This window comes from Danio rerio, chromosome 10 (genome assembly GCF_049306965.1).
Source record: "Danio rerio strain Tuebingen ecotype United States chromosome 10, GRCz12tu, whole genome shotgun sequence".
In the NCBI taxonomy this organism is placed as follows: Eukaryota; Metazoa; Chordata; class Actinopteri; order Cypriniformes; family Danionidae; genus Danio; species Danio rerio.
The window spans coordinates 50,653,299-50,670,193 of record NC_133185.1 but is presented as its reverse complement, the minus strand read 5'-3'; the positions used below and the strand labels follow the sequence as shown (position 1 = coordinate 50,670,193).

The following is a 16,895-nucleotide window of genomic DNA, read 5'->3' as shown; positions in this document are numbered from 1 at the left end:
GAGCTGCTGTCCTGTATATGGAGTAAAACACTAGATTATAGTGTGTGTGTGTGTGTGTGTGTGTGTGTGTGTGTGTGTAGGAATACTCTCACTGTGTTTACTGTGTTCTGACAGCTGAGGGGGCATTTAGAGTTTCACACACCGACCAAGGGAAGTGCACAAAGGTCTCTCTCTCTCACTCACTCACTCACACACACCACACACACACACACACACAACACATCATATAAACGCCAGAAACTAAGCTTTTTTTTAGCACTGCAACTGATGATGAACAGTAAAAATGACACGCTGTTCCTCTTCCCCACAAGAAAAACCAGCAGCAATCAAGAACGCATGATCATATGCGGTTATGACTTTGCAATCAATAAATGTGATTATAATGGAAGTCAATGAGGCGAAAACGGCTCCAACATCACCAAATGAGAGTCAATCTGAGCAACACACAAGAGTTAAATCTGAGCATAACCCTATTAAAGAGCTCATGCACACTCATAACATGCTAAACTAGCGCAGCTAACGGCTCACCATCACCTCCACACGTGTTTGTCCAGCCCGAATCCAAGGAGACACTTCCTGGTCTGACTGTGCTAATGTCAACCAGCTAACACCAACACTGAGCAGCTGACCGCTAACTAGTAATAACGGCTTGATTTATTATGAGCAAACACTGGAGAACTGAGATCTGGCGGAGGAGCTGACGGATAACGTTATTAAACACACGTCAAGACACAAACACTGAGCTCAACAACACACACTTAACACACAGATGATGATGATGATGATGATGATGATGATGATAACATACGCAAATCCAAACAAACACGCACACAGAGAGAGAGAAAGAGATAAACACAGAAAAACAGGCTCTCCTCGGTGGAGCTGCAGCCGCGTGAGGTGCAGCGGCTCTGGGCTAATGTTCCCTCAGGAGCCCGTCATCATCTAAAACCGCCATAGAGCTGCTAAACAACCCATAAACACAAGAAAACCGAGTTTAAACCGATCTAAAGCAGAATGAGTGTGTGAATGCGCCGTGTGATAGATGTGTGTGTGTATGTCTCTGAGTGTGAGTGTGTGTGTGTGTGTGCTAGCGGTGCCTCAGGTTAACATTAGCTGCTCCTCCGCTTCAGGAGAAACGCGATTAAACTCGATATTCCTCCGCGCAGCGCCACCACACAGAGCGCAGCGGTGACCGGGACACAAACAGCTGTGATTCCGCGGTCTGAGGGCGTACCTGCGGCGGGGGAACACGCTCTGCTGTCGGTGTCCGTGCTCCGCAGGATCAGGATGTCTCCGCTGCTCGCGCTGCTTGTTTTCTAACCGCCGGCCGCCATCTTTACCGGAGCGCGCGCGGGTCACGTGACTCCGCAGCCCACACTGCAGATCCCGCGCAGAGAAACGCCCGTACCGCAGGAGACGCTCCGCCGAGCGCCGCTCCACAGCGAAGCTGCCGCCGCTGTTCAGTACACACCGGAGTCCGTCCGCACCGACCCGCAACATTTATTACAGTTATTAATCAAAACTAGACGGAGAAGGAGAGCTCCGGAGCCTGTCACGTGATCTGACGCTTACTCATTTTTCGGAAGTGACGCGATAAAAGGAGCTTCCTGCGATGACGCGTCATGATGACACTGCAGAAGCCATGTTGGTGAGGTCAAACCCCCAGCCTGACTGACCTCTGCCAAAGTAATACTTCAAAATAAGACACAAATATCAGCAATCTATTTAATAAAATAATGGTTTACGATGATTTCAGCGCTAAAAAGGTATAAAGCTTCGCAGAGTTACACACTATCAAAACACAAAGTCACTTTATCAGTGATTGTTTGTGTTTATATATATAAAAGAGGCACATATTGATCAATATTCTTATGATAGCTGTTTTAACATTAAGTTATGATTGAATCGCCTCTTGATACAGGTATGAAATTTGATAACAAGCAGGAAATGTCAAAAGGCCAATGACATGACCATATTGACATGGTCTATATATATATATTTGTGGATGTGAACTTTTCAAAAACTCTAAAACCTTTTCACGGAAATAAAAACAATTGAAAATCTCTTTATGAAACAAATGTTTTTCTCCTATCCATTACACACATTGGACAGAATTATTGGCACCCCTAAATCTCTGATGGGGAGAATATTTCTGAAGAATGTTTACACTCATATTTGCTTATTTATTTTTAGCATGCAGCGAATTAAAGAAAACAGGCCAGTGTAGGTTAAAAGATATATATAAACGTGATCACAAAGAGTAAAGGCAAAGATAGAGCTTCAGAAGACAGAAAGTGTAACAGAAAAAGCAAATTCCCATGTCCACTATTAGAGCCATGGTGAGGAAGCTCCAGTCAGATGATGAAACACTCTCCAGTAGCTGGACAACTGCAGACATTAGAGGAGTTTTTTGAGGTCAGAAATGATCAAAACATGTGCTAGAAGTCTACTAAGAGGCCAAAACACCAAACGTGATCAAATAAAACAAAAGTGATTTTACATAACATTTGCATTTTACAAGTTTAAACCAAACTGGACGGAAAGGCAAAGCTGAATACCTGAATAAATTACATGCCAAATTTAAAGTTGATATCTCAAACAATTACAAGCTTTCATTCATTTTCCTTCGGCATAGGGGTCGCCACAGCGGAATGAACTGCCAACTATTTTAGCATATGTTTTACAAAGCAGCTGCAACCCAGTACTGGGAAACACCTATACACATACACACACACACACACTCATATACTACAGCTAGTTTAGTTGATTGTGCATGTGTTTGGACTGTGGGGGAAACCGGAGCACCCGGAGGAAACCCACACCAACACGGGGAGAACATGCAAACTCCACACAGAAACACCAACTGACCCAGCCAGGACCAGGACTGATCCAACCAGCGAACGTCTTGCTGTGAGGCCACAGTGCTAACCACTGAGCCACCGTGACACCCAAATGAGCTTTGAGTGAGATTTAGTTTGGCCGCAGTACCAGACATGACCACCAGGACTATCAGTTTACAATGATGACCATATAAAGCCGTTCCCTATTACTGCATATTTATTTGATGAATATGACCAATATTTCTTCATACTTTTGTAAAAGTAGTAAAGTAGGCATCAAATTCTAAAATAGTATGAGCAGTTTGCTGGTATTTGAGTTGAATTTAGCCTCTAAAAAACAATTGTTACATGTGGATTGCTGTAGCAGAGTAATGCCACTCTGACGAAGATCCTTGTTATAAATTAATAAATAACTGTTGCTCAGTATTATCTAAAAATCAGTCACCAGATTTAGAAGCAAGACGTTTTAAGCTTTCAATTGATCTAGAGTTATGGTGATTGCTTTATGTTTACACTATAACATTATGGTTTAAATGTGCGACTGCAAATGGTCACAGGTTGAAGTGTAGGAGTGAATGTGTTTTGATCTCTCACTCTTCATATACTCATGCTATATGTAGATTCGAGCATTGCAGGAACATTTTGCTTTCTCAAGATACAACATTTATAAAAACTCAATAATGCCTCCTGATTTACTCACTATCATGAGACATGTCTAATTGTCATACTTTTAGACCAAAATCAGCATATAATACATATTTTTCTGGATTAATTGAGCAATAAATGTGTGTCTTAGTGAATTTTTGTTTTATCCTAATAATGGATTTAATTAACTGTCAATTATGGCTACATGTGTTGAATATTATTGGAGGAAAACTAATGACAAATGCCTGAAATGTACACAAAAAATGCAGTTATTTATTTAACCCAATGAGTGAAACATATTTGGTGCTTTGCTGGGTTATTTTGAACATATATTGGGTTATTTATTAATAACTCAATCAGTTGGGTTAAATTTTGAATTTCAACAGTCAGCGGGTTTAACTGACACAGAACAGCTGCATTAATATCGTGTGTAATGTTGTTGTTGTTGTTGTTTTGTGATATCACGTTTAGTTTATCATATATACCCACATAGCAAAATATCTCTGGCCCACACAACCAGCTTTTGCTTGGCCCACATGCCACAGTGGATTCCAGTACAGGACTGGACCAAGTCTGGCTTCCAGACAAGAGCCAAACACGGACCATATCTGGGCCAATAGTCAGCCAGGTTACCTGATCCTGAACTGGGCCGGATTTGTTGGTGTGTTCTGACTGCAGTGAAGCTGATAAAGCCATGCAGCATTGCCCTTTAGGTGCGCTTTGGGCCTGCTGTTCCTCCAAGTGACCTGACTGGTAGAATTGTTTTGTCTTTCTTCAAACATAATACAAATGTGTGGAGACGGGCCGAACCTACACGACCCACATGTCCATTATTAGCATCTGGGCCAAATGCTACATCTGATATCTGGCCCGAGTATTGTGCGCCGCCTTAAAGACGCTGCCACCTCTGACAAACCCGGGTCCTGTTTGACCCACATGCTGCGTTATTTTAACCTTTATTGGGTTATTTATTAATAACTTGAAGGATTCGGATTTCTGCTTTCCAATCCATCTCATCATGGACCAACGTTTATCCTTTTCTCATCATCTTGTTTCTCATAATTTTTTAATTAAATATAATTATTTGATCATTTGAATGAGTATTTAACTGTGAATTGATTTTAATTAATGAATAAGTTAACACATTGCTTAATATAAGAATGTTCAGTGCATTTGCCTGTCTCTTTATAACTACTTTCAGAAGCCACCAAACTAGGTCAGAGGTCAGAGACCTTGAGTGGAGCTGAGGGCTGAGGACTGGAAGCATCTGTTTCTATTGTTATTTCTAGGAGTTAATACTGTCTAAAATGTCTAAAGTGATTTTGCTATAGTTTTACGGTTAAATCTTTTTAAGTGATTCTACTTTTTATTCAAGATAGACTTTGTGTAGTAAGAATATAACTGCCTGAATGTAGATTATAGCGGTTTTTAACCAGTTTGGATAAAGACGGCTGACAGTACACTCAGCCTTGGATAAGAAACAGATTATACCTTAAGTGTGTGTGTTCAATTTGATTGTTGATCCGTTTCACAGGTCTGGAGTCAGCTCTAATCAGTCTAAGGGATGTCTGACGTTTATGCTTAAGATATTGTTCAGAATGTATCTTTTTGAATGTATCAGAACTATCTTCAGTAAACTTGATTTATTAATTTAAATCTCTGACTCCGGCTCTTCTTCATCTACCAGACTGCTCATTCTTTGGGTTAAACTGTAAACTATCCCTACAAACTCAATCCTTAATTGACACAGAACAGCTGTATTAATATGTATGTGCAATGTTTTTTATTTTTTTTCCTTTATAACATTCATTGAAGCTCTAACACAATAATATTGTTGCTGTTTTATTTATTTTAGTTTTTTTTTTCATCTTAATTTGTTAAGGACAGTAGAGGTTGCAGACAGGAAAGTATTGAGAGCAGAGAGAGGGGAGGGCCTCGGGGTCGGCAAAGGGCCTCGAGCCGGGAATCAAACTCAGGTCGCCGTGAGCTCCATGGTGCTATATGTCAGTGCACTTCACCACTAGGCTATTGGCGCCGACATTGTTGCTGTTTTTATCAAATTCGCTCTCTGTGTCGTGTTTGTTTTCTATCTGTTTTACCATTATTGATGATACAAATGTGCGCTTTGTTGTGTCTGGAACTTAAAATTTAATGGAAATAAATCATTTTCAACATTTTTGAAAACTGCATGTTATTTATTTACACAGCCCTAATTATTAAATTAAAAGCAGTACTAGTAGCAATATTAATACCAGAGAGGAAAGAATAGCATTTAATCAAAATAACCCAATGCTTTTAAATTTTATAACTCAATGCATTGGGTTCAAATAACCCATAGTTGGAGAGGTGCTGTAATAACCTTTAGTTGGGTTATATGTTGGGGTGTTTTTAACCCAGCTATTTTAACTGAGGATATATTTGTTTAATCAAATTCGCTCTGCGTGTCGTGTTTTTTTTTATCCATTCCATCATCCCAGGTCATCTTTGAGAAGTGTTTGTATGTGTATAAATGTAATGTACACTGTGGACACTGAGTGAAGCGGGCTGCAGCTGCTGGACAGTCTCCACAGCACACACAGAGCTCCATAATCTGCTCCATCAACAGGATTTCTGCCTGCACAGTTCATATCTGTCTATTTGTTCTGTTTCTTCATTGTTTTTGATTCTTGATTTATTTTAACTAAAGTGGAACTAAAATCAAATGGAAATAAAGCATTGCATGAAATTAAAAGCTACCAAAATGGAAAAAAATTTAATCAAAATAACCCAGTGCATTCGGTTAAAATAACCCATAGTTGGTAAGCTTAATTGCTATAATATAACCTATATAGTTGGGTTATATGTTGTGGTATTTTTAACCGAGTAAGTTATACACACACACACACACACACACACACACACAAAGCGATTAAAAAGTAAAACGTGTGTGTGTGTGTGTGATTGTACAACAGAAATCCTACACAGCTCAGACTTTCCCTCATTATTATTCCTCCAGAACAGTGGTTTTGTTTCATAAGCAGCCGCTGTAGCGAACAGGAAGTGGAGGCTTCTCGCTGCTCCTTCTTCCGGTGAACATTATTGGTGGTTTAAAGGCTCACATGTTTCCTGCCGTGAATGAGATAAAAGTGCAAACATGGCGGCGTGAGCAGCGGGGAGAGTGTCCGCGGAGGAGCGCTCAGTGTCGGCTGTTTTCCTGCGCTCACCGTGAATGCGCTCCAGCGGCCCGGAGCCTGGAGAACCGCGGACCGGAGAACCGCACAGCCCGGCCAGAGGCGACCATGAGCGGGGTGAGGAACCAGGAGAGACTCCGTGTGTGTGTGTGTGTGTGTGTGTGTGTGTGTGTGTGTGTGTGTGTGTGTGTGTTATTTACAGCAGAAGTGAGGAACAAAGCGCTGCTCGAGGCCGCTGTGGGCGTGTGTATAATAACAACAGCTTCATCATCATCATCATCATCGCTCTTCTGTCCTGCTGCTCTTCTGCATTACTGTGTGATTATTAGTGTTGATCATCTGCACACATTCAGCTGCGAGACTTTCACAGTTAAAGTGTAACGTGTGTGATATTTACTGGTGTGATGGAGTAATTAATAATGAAGCTAATAACTCTGAATAGATAACTTTATGCCAGTATATTTGCACTTTTGTTTATGTTCTAAATAAGATAAATATGCTATGTTTACACACACACACACATTATCGGTGAGCACTGCGCATGTGTGCTGTGTAAATGCAGGTATTCTAGTGTTAATATGGCTGTAGTATAATGTTTACCACTTTTAAATGTGCATTTGTCTGATCTGATTCCTCTGGAAGTCGGTGTTTCAGGATGGCATGATGTACATTTTTAGTTAAACTAATCTGTGAGCAGAAGATGAGCTGAGTGATCGTGGGTTCATTGATTTTCTTCACGCATGGTGTGTTCAGCTCAGGGATATGGGCCGCTATGAGATTCTGACGGTTTGATAACCTCAGATATAATTATCACAGTATCATGGCATTGTGATGATCACTGCTCTACAATATATTCATTTTTAATGTCTGGGTAAAAAACAAAACCTTTTCTCCTTTGAACACAATATATGTTAATTTAAGAGATGTGTATCATATGTTGGAGCAGTGAACATGTCAGGCTGAATAGTGAACATGAGTTATTGACGTCTGCTGTCTTCAATAGGTTAATAAAAGCATTGCTCATACCTGAGGAACGGTGTAGCAGAACTTTTGGTGGTTTTAAAGCTTGACTTATACCTGGAACACTGTTATCGTCTCATGCCTAGCTCAGCTGATCTGCAGCCTCGGCTCTGCTCCGCTGTGTGTTATTGCTCTTCTGCATCTGTAATGTGTGTGTGTGTGTGTGTGTGTGTGTGTGTGTGTGTGTGCGTGCAGGACGTCCTGTGTAACGGACACTCGGCGTTTCACCGCCTGCTGAAGCACAGCAGCTCCAGAACTCATGAAGCGCTCGCTGTGAAGATCATCCAGGAGAACAAAAACACACGCCTGTTCTGCACAGCGCCCGAGCGTAAGTGTGTGTGTGTGTGTGTGTTCTGCAAAGTGTCCATAATGCCAGTGATTTTGAGGCCCACCAGTGTGATGTAGGAGTGTGCTTTCCCCGCCCACAGAATTGATTGACAGCTGCATATTAAAGGGCCATGAAACCCCCTCGTTTCAGCAGGGTGTTTTCACACCTCTACTTTGGAAAAACTCAGAAAAGTGGGCGTGTCCAGCTCTGTTTAGGGGGAGTGTCGGAGGAAGAAAAGTGGGATGGTGTGGGAGTGTCTATTTGGGCGCGCTGACTTTCAGAGTCAAAACACACACCCACAGCGGACAAAGTGATGGTGTTTACATGGACATCTGTAGTGGAATTATTTGCCTAATTATTAAATGGTGGACTTTAACTGCAGTTTGGCTCTTTCATTCAGGGAGTTCAGTCATGCCCCTCGCGACAAACCAGATATTTGATTGGAGGATCTGCTCTAAGCGTGTATTTTCATGCAATGTTTGATACGGCACGGCGAATGAGAGAAAAAAAAAACTCCGCATTTCCCGGAAACTTAGATGCACACGGCAGGTAGCGTCAGAAAGCCGCGTGTGTTATTCCGGTCACAAAATCCAACACGAGGTTATAGTTTGGTTGTAGTGCTAACATGTTTACACTCGGTGCAATAGTTAACTTAGTTCGATACGAACAAACTGAATAAACAAAGAGCACTGGCCGCTCACTTACCAAATCTGTAGAGACAGGACAATCACCAGCAACTAGAGCCGCGTCTGTATTAAGAGGAGACTAAAGCGAATCCGGATCTCAGCGTTTGCAGATGAGAACAGCTCTCAGGTAAACTATAATCCTCCTTAGACACGTAAGTTATTGTTGTGGAGCGTCGCGTACACTGTTAATCCACACGTGACTCCAGCTGAGCTCTCACAGAGAGAAAATGAAAACAAAACTGAACTGCAGCAAACTATAAAAGCAACACTTCACGCTTGTTTTGCCAACACAACGTGGCGTCTCTGTCGTCTACACTGTGACAGTAATGAATATTAATGAAGTTGCACAATAGAGCGCGCTGATTGGTTTGAACCAAGCCTTACTCATGCATTAATGCAGCACACTGTAAGACGTAATAAGACACACTCTGGCACAGACGTCCAGTCTGCACGCTGGAATACACGCTATTATGTCATGACCGTGACGCAGCTTCAAAAATTAGTTTCAAACCAGAAGTACGAATTTGCTGGAATACACGCAAAAACAACCAATTTACACTTTTTAGTGAAATATAGGTGTCCTAATAGTGTTTATAGCAGTGTGGGACACATATACCACTGTCAACAGCTCAACACATGTGTTCTGGTGTTTCCTGACCCTTTAACATGTCTCCATAGTAACTCGTATAAACGCGTCCACAGAACAGGACGATCATCTTCAGCAGGCCATAATGAATGATCTGATGAGTGTTTGAGCTTTACAGACACACTCTCGACACCCCGAACACTGATCTAACATCTTGTAGAGGGGTAAAACAGGAGCCTTTAAATAGTGTGTGTGTGTGTGTGTGTGTGTGTGTGTGTGTGTGTGTTCAGCCAGGAGAGACAGTGGTGTAAATGGCGAGTTCCTCCTCAACAGTGCAGAGCTGCAGGACGAGCAGACGCTTCCACTGCACTGCATCCACAGCGCTGCTGACATCACTTCCTCTAAACACAGGAAGCCGGCCCGCCGCAAAGTCAAGAGGTCCACCAAGAGAGCGTAAGAGGAGAGCAGCATTCTCACACCTCCTTTCCCCACACTGCCACACTCAGACATTACATGTGTTAGAGGATACACGAAGACCAAACTACCTATCCTCCTGGGAATTATTATTATTATCTTTTTGTTATTATTATTATTAACATTATTGTTGTTGTTTTTGTTGAGATTTTTCAGGTGTTTAATGTAGAAAATATTTATTTTAACATTTTTAACCTAATTTTAATAAATTATTTTTAAAAAATTCACAGAAGGGCAAATAATTTTAGCTGCATGGAAACAATTTAACTATATAAATAACAGATACACACAAGAACATTTATTACTAGTAACAATTAACTATAAACCCAGCTAGATCTCAATTTGAGTACTAAAATAAAACTTACAATTACACTCACCGGCCACTTTATTAGGTACACCTTCACTAGTGCTGGGTTGGACCCCTTTTTGTCTTCAGATCTGCTTTAATCCTTCATGTCAGAGATTCAGCAAACTACTGGAAATATTCCTCAGAGATTTTGCTCCATATTGTCATAATAGCATCACACAGTTGCTGCAGATTTGTCGGCTGCACATCCATGATGCCAATCTCCCGTTCCACCACATCCCAAAGCTGCTCTATTGGATTGAGCTCTGGTGACTGTGGAGGCCATTTGAGTACAGTGAACTCATCGTCATGTTCAGCAGTCTGAGATGATTGAGCTTTATGACATGCTGCGTTATCCTGCTGGAAGTAGCCATCAGAAGATGGAGACACTGTGCTCATAAAGGGATGGACATGGTCAGCAGCAATACTCAGGTAGGCTGTGGCGTTGATGCTCAATTGGTACTAATGGACCCAAAGAAAATCTCCCCCACACCATTACACCACCACCACCAGCCTGAACCGCTGATACAAGGCAGGATGATCCATGCTTACTAAATACAGTGAGCTGCTGCCATGTGATTGGCTGATTAGGAATTTGCATGAACGAGCAGTTGGACAGGTGTACCTAATGAAGTGGCCAGTGAGTGTATATAGACATGCAAGAAAGTCAAATGTGTGTATATATAACCCTGCATATATATATATCCTTTATTTGAATATTTATAATGCATCATATTTATTTATTATTTAAATATACCTTATTTGATTAAAAAAATGTTTTAATTAAGGAAAGTGTATTTCTATGGCAGATATCATACACAAAGTGCTTTACAGAAACAGGAACTAAAGCAACATCAAACACCAGTGAAAGATCTAATAATGAAGTGCTGTAGAATAATTCAGGATGCTGTCTCATGCACATTACACACAGCACATGCACTCTCAGAGTGTAAATCCTGATATTACTGTTTCTCTGTTTAATGTTGAATCTTTCAGTGCTGAGAGCAAGAGTCCTGCAAACCGGAAGGTCACCGATTATTTCCCCATCAGAAGAAGCTCCAGAAAGAGCAAGAGTGAACTGAAGGTGAAGCACAGAGCGGCTGATTTATAATCACAGTTCATCAATATGAAAATCAGACTCATATTAAACCCAAACATCCGTCACCCAGATGAACAGCAGAAACATTAACAAGCAGAAACCTGGCTGATTTACAGGCAATGTGTGTGTGTGTGTGTTTTGATGACAGTATGAAGAGAAGCAGCACATCGACACACTGATCAGCAACGGCATCGAGGACGGGATGATGGTAAAGCAGTTTCTCCATCAGATCTCTTTAATGCTGTGTGTGTGTGTTCTTGTATTAAAGGTGTGTGTGTGTGTGTTTCCTGCAGGTGCGCTTCATCGAGGGGAAGGGTCGTGGGGTTTTCGCGACGCAGCCGTTCCAGAAGGGTCAGTATGTGGTGGAATATCACGGAGATCTGCTGCAGATCACAGACGCCAAGCAGAGAGAGGCTCTATACGCACAAGACCCCTCCACCGGCTGCTACATGTACTACTTCCAGTATCTCAGCAAAACATACTGGTATGACTCTGACTCTTTATGCTCATTAAGGACTGCACACTCGAGGCTTTATAGTAATCCTGCATTTAATCCTCAAACCTCCCTAAAAGTTTTTGCCAAAGTCTAAGTTTATTTAGATCTGTATTTATTTATTACATTGTTTTATTTTGAATTGGGCAGCGTTTACTACACGGGTGTTAAACTCAGTTCCTGGAGGGCCGCAGCTCTGCAGTTTAGTTCCATCCCTGCTTTAACACACTTAAGGCCCGCACTCGCATCATTTACAAAAAAACGCCTCATGCTAGTTTTTTTTATTTGACGTGCAGCATCAAAACCTTCTCCACCAATCAGATCTGCACTTTAGTTCACGTGCACGGAGCTGCTGAAGTTACAGTAAACAGCACTTGGAGGCGCTCAAGCGCAAAACTGTCAATGCGAGCGCACATTGAAGAAGATGTCTAGAGGCGATATGAACTAGGCTGCGTCCGAAACCGCATACTTCCACACTATACAGTACGCTAAAATCAGTATGTGAGCAGAGTAGTGTCCGAATTTATAGAATTGGAAAATCAGTAAGCGAGATTCTACAGTGCGCATCCCATGCATGCTGTGCTATCCCATGATGCCCCGCGAGAGAATTCATGAATGGGAGTAAAGCGACGCAATTGACACAGGTAGGTCACGTGACCATGACAAAGATGGCGGATGTAGTACGTCCCAATTCCATTCATACTTTTCACATTCATACTGTATAGAAGCCGCTCTTCTAACGGCCGTGTGGTACGTTTACATTCAAATGCAGCACCCACTGAGTAGTAGGCGGTTTCAGACGCAGCCCTAGTGATGGGAAGTTTGGATCATTTTACTGACTCAGAACGAATCTTTTTTTCGAGTCATTTGTTAATTTGGTTCAGTGTCTTGTCTTCATGTCTTCAAATGTCAGAGATTCGTTCACGTTACACTGACAGTCACATATAATCTTAACCAAAGTACACAGTCTGAGCCGATAGGAGCCATGATGATTACTTCACCTTTCGAGTGTTTTGGTTGGTTCGTTCATCACGTGACAGAATGACTCGAGAGGTGAACGGATCAATTCTTTTTCCGGCTCTAAACACATATGATTGGCTTCTGCCTTTCCGTGATGAACGACTCAAAAGACTTGAAATGAACAACACCACCTGCACAGGTGTGCGCACGCGCGGATGAACGAATCACTCCCTGAGAGATCTCGTAGTTCCCGAGTTCAAAATGAACTAATGGTTCATGAACGGGCATCAGTAATATGAGCGTGGAGCTGCTGATTGCTCTGTGAACACTAATCAGTTCTTCATCACTGGAGCTGCTGCTTCAACCATCCATGCTTGTTCGGGTCAGTAACTTTAACAACAAGCGTGTGAACTTCCTCTCCTCCTCTTCTTCTGTGTTGTAAGCGGGTGTCGGAAGCTTAAAGTTGTGTAGCGCCGTCTAATGTCAGGGAGTTATTTTGCATACTCAAGTGAAAATCGATTGGGTTTGAATCCGGAAAAGCGTCTGGTAAAACGCTGACGATAAACACGAATGAAAAGCGTCCCGGTGTGTAGGAGCCTTTAAGCTGCGCTCACACTGCACTGCTCTCCCCATAGACTTCCATTCATACTCACGCAAACGTGTCAGACCGGAAACGCTGGGTCATGCGACAAATTTTGCGGTGCAAAGTTCAAGCTTGGTGAACTCTGACCTGTGAAATCGCATCACTGGACTGTGTGAGACCGATCCAGAGCAAAGCATGACCTCTGTGGACAGAAATCGAACACATGGAGCAATCGCTCGCTGTTTTACATGTCTAATCATCTTGTTTAATCCTGCTCCTTTTCACAGCGCCGTACAGCAGAATGTCACATGCTCAAACTCTGGTGTGACCACAGCATAACCTGCAGGTTTCAAACGCCTGAAAGACTCGATTAGTCTCATCAGGTGTGTTTAATAGTGTTAAAGCTGAACTGTGCAGAGCTGCGGAGTTTGACACCTGTGCTTTAGGAAATCAATGAAAATTATTAAAAAAATATATATATATATATATATATACATATAAATGGCAGCGGTGTAAATTTAGACTTGATTTCCTGATTTCAGACTTGACTAAATGTATTTAGTTTTTTAAATATATTTTATGTCAATTTTCAGATTAAATCTCACAATTGAGTCTTTATTTCGTCACAAAACAAATGTCAAACTTCTGTCCTTTTTCCCCATTGCAGTTCTTCACTTTCTTACTTATGCATTTTGATGTCTGCAATATGAACGTTTACAGGCTTTTGAGTCATTCTAAGATTACGTTTTAAATCTGTCATTGTGCAGGAAGTTTTAATCGCTGCAGTTTAAATCTCACGACTTTATTTAAACACACAACTTTAGTTTACGTCTCAACATGCTGACTTTCTGAAAATACCTTTTTGACCTTTGCTGATTTTAAATTGTCTTGATTTCCATGCATTTTCCCTTCATCCGTGTCTTTTTTTTGGATTTCCTCTTCTGTAATTTTCCACCATGCAATTCTAGCAACAACAACAACAAAAAAAGTTAAAATTTAAAAGTTTAAATGCTAATTTATAGGTTTGATTTTGGTCAGAATTTATATTTTTATATATATTTTAAAGTTTAAAGCTCACAATTCAGATTTTATTTTCTTCCAAATCTGAGTTTACATCTTAAAATTCTGACTTGTTTTGTTCCCATTGCAGATTTTGCAGTTCTGACCTTTTAAAAAGCAAACTGTTTATGTCTAGAAGTTTAAAAGTAGCAGCACGGTGGCGCAGTGGTTAGCACTGTGGCCTCACAGCAAGAAGGTCTCTGGTTCGAGTCTCAGCTGGGTCAGTTGGTGTTTCTGTGTGGAGTTTGCATGTTCTCCCCGTGTTGGTGTGGGTTTCCTCCGGGTGCTCCGGTTTCCCCCACAGTCCAAACACATACGCTATAGGGGAACTGATCAACTACACTGGCTGTAGTGTGTGTGAAGGTGTATGAGTGTTTCCCAGTAATGGGTTGCGGCTGGAAAGGCATCAGCTGTGTAAAACATATGCTGGATAAGCTGGTGGGTTATTCCGCTGTGGAGACTCTTGAAAAAGAGACTACGCTGAAGGAAAATGAGTGAAATGTAAACGTTTAAATGGCCGCTGTTTACACAACACATTTCAGAATTTATTTCCTGACAAATCTTAAGATTTTGACTATTTTCCATTGCAGTTCAGACTTCTTTTTTTTTTTTATTATTACATTTGGACTTTTTCCCTCTGTTTTTTAGTTCAGTCTTGTTTCCATGCATGTCTCTTTGTCCCTCCATCAGTGTGGACGCTACGAAGGAGTCGGATCGGCTGGGCCGGCTCATCAACCACAGTAAAAACGGGAACTGTCAAACCAAACTGCACGCCATCGCCGGAAAACCTCACCTGATCCTGGTGGCGTCCAGAGACATCCAGGAAGGAGAAGAGCTGCTGTACGATTACGGCGACCGCAGTAAATCCTCCATCGAGGCGCACCCGTGGCTCAAACATTAACACCGTCTCTCATCTAGACCCTTTTAATCGAATTATTGCCTTAGGAAACAGAATGTCGGGGATAGTGAGTGTTACACATGGTAGATTTGCGGTACTGTCCTACTTTTAAGATATTTATCCTGCTCTATGACATGCTAGTTTCGGCACATTTTCTTTTTTTGTATGTTTTATATATTGGTAGATCAGTGCTTCCAAAGCATGCAGTTATAGTCCAACTTTCTGCATTTTTATAAAGGGTTTTCTTAATCTAATGTAAGGTAGTTTAGAGGCTTAGCAATAATTATTTATGATGCCCAAACATTTGTGTTTGAAGCAGAAAGCCGGAGACGCTAACTAACATAAGTAGGAGCGGCGTTTTAAAACAAGGTTCAGAAAACTGGAATGTGAAGGCTAACTTTGATATTATTTGAAACATTAACGTTGTGCAAATGAGTGTGTGTCGTGATTAATCTGAACAAAAACTGTATATCTGTTACACACAATGACCAAACGCTCCTACGGAAGCAGTTCCAGTCCATCTGTTTGATGACGACGACGATGATGATGATGATAGTTAAATAAATGATTTTATGCAATGATTGCTGCTGTTGTCATTTACAGCTTATTATATAGCACTGAATTGACTTGATAGTCATGCTTTGCATCAATCGATTGGGTTTTAAAGAGCAACTAATCAAAGAAAATAAACACACTACTTTATCGCAAATATTAACCAATTCTGAGCACAAAACAAGATATTTTGAAGAATATTTGGCTAAAAATGAGCCACTGATGACCTCCATAGTAGGAACAAGTAATACTATTGAAGTTAATGGCTGTTTTCTTCTATAAGAAACAACAGAAGAAAGAAACTCAAACAGGTTTGGAAAAATGTGTAAATGACAGAATAAAAGATTTGGTTGAACTGTCCCTTTAATAAAGCCCTGCTGAAAAATCCAGCTTAAACCAGCCTAGGCTGGTTGGCTGGTTTTAGCTGGTCGACCAGGCTGGTTTTAGAGGGGTTTTGGCCATTTCCAGGCTGGTTTCCAGCCATTTCCAGCCTGGTCTTAGCTGGTCAGGCTGGGAGATGACCAGCTAAAACCAGCTTGACCAGCCTATCCAGGCTGGGAGCCCAGCCAAAACCAGCCATGTCCAGCTAAGACCAGGCTGGAAATGGCCAAAACCCCTCTAAAACCAGCCTGGTCGACCAGCTAAAACCAGCCAACCAGCCTAGGCTGGTTTAAGCTGGATTTTTCAGCAGGGAGGACCTAACAATATATACTTAACATTAGAATGTGACTGCATAAGTTTTTGTTTTTAAACAATTATCCTATAAATATGGTCTCAAACACGATTCCTGGAGGGCCACAGCTCTGCATAGTTTAGCTCCAACCTGCTTAATAATCTCTGGTAGTCTTGAACACCTTCATTAATTGATCAGCTGTTTAATTAGGGTTGACTAATCACATTTTGTCTATTATAGGAATCATTGTTATCTCAAATATTTATCCTTGAAGTTTTTACACAATTTCCATCAGACTCAGGTTTGGTAACATCACCTAATCTTGACTATATTTTAATAACTCGCACGGCTCTGAATACGTGCGCCATTTTGTTTTGTGAATATATCTATACTCTGATCGGCGATGATTTCACCTATATTCGGACTATTTCGTTATTTTAAACGTGATCGTAGACAGTTTAATTCCACTCAATGTGCTTTCTA

At 41.3% G+C, this 16,895-nt stretch overlaps 2 protein-coding genes and 1 long non-coding RNA gene across 3 annotated transcripts in view; 1 reads left to right on the top strand and 2 right to left on the bottom strand.

Moving 5' to 3' along the window:
- sbno1 (strawberry notch homolog 1 (Drosophila)) overlaps positions 1–1,572 on the bottom strand; it is a 32,685-nt gene extending 31,113 nt beyond the window's left edge. The window contains 1 exon segment of the mRNA NM_001199916.2: positions 1,235–1,572. The gene's annotated coding sequence lies outside the window, so the exon portion shown is untranslated.
- A 4,996-nt stretch (positions 1,573–6,568) lies between these two features.
- Positions 6,569–15,768, top strand: kmt5aa (lysine methyltransferase 5Aa). The gene is given in 7 exon segments (NM_001045349.2): positions 6,569–6,772; positions 7,871–8,003; positions 9,566–9,728; positions 11,092–11,179; positions 11,343–11,402; positions 11,488–11,678; positions 14,980–15,768. Coding segments are annotated over 7 exon segments (1,035 nt in total). The 5' UTR covers positions 6,569–6,583; the 3' UTR covers positions 15,191–15,768.
- LOC141376488 (uncharacterized) lies at positions 15,138–16,889 on the bottom strand. Its single transcript, XR_012386618.1, has 2 exons — positions 16,438–16,889; positions 15,138–16,113 (listed from the first exon to the last, which is right to left on the bottom strand). It is a non-coding gene; the product is annotated as an uncharacterized lncRNA (long non-coding RNA).
- Between the last annotated feature and the right edge of the window lie 6 nt (positions 16,890–16,895).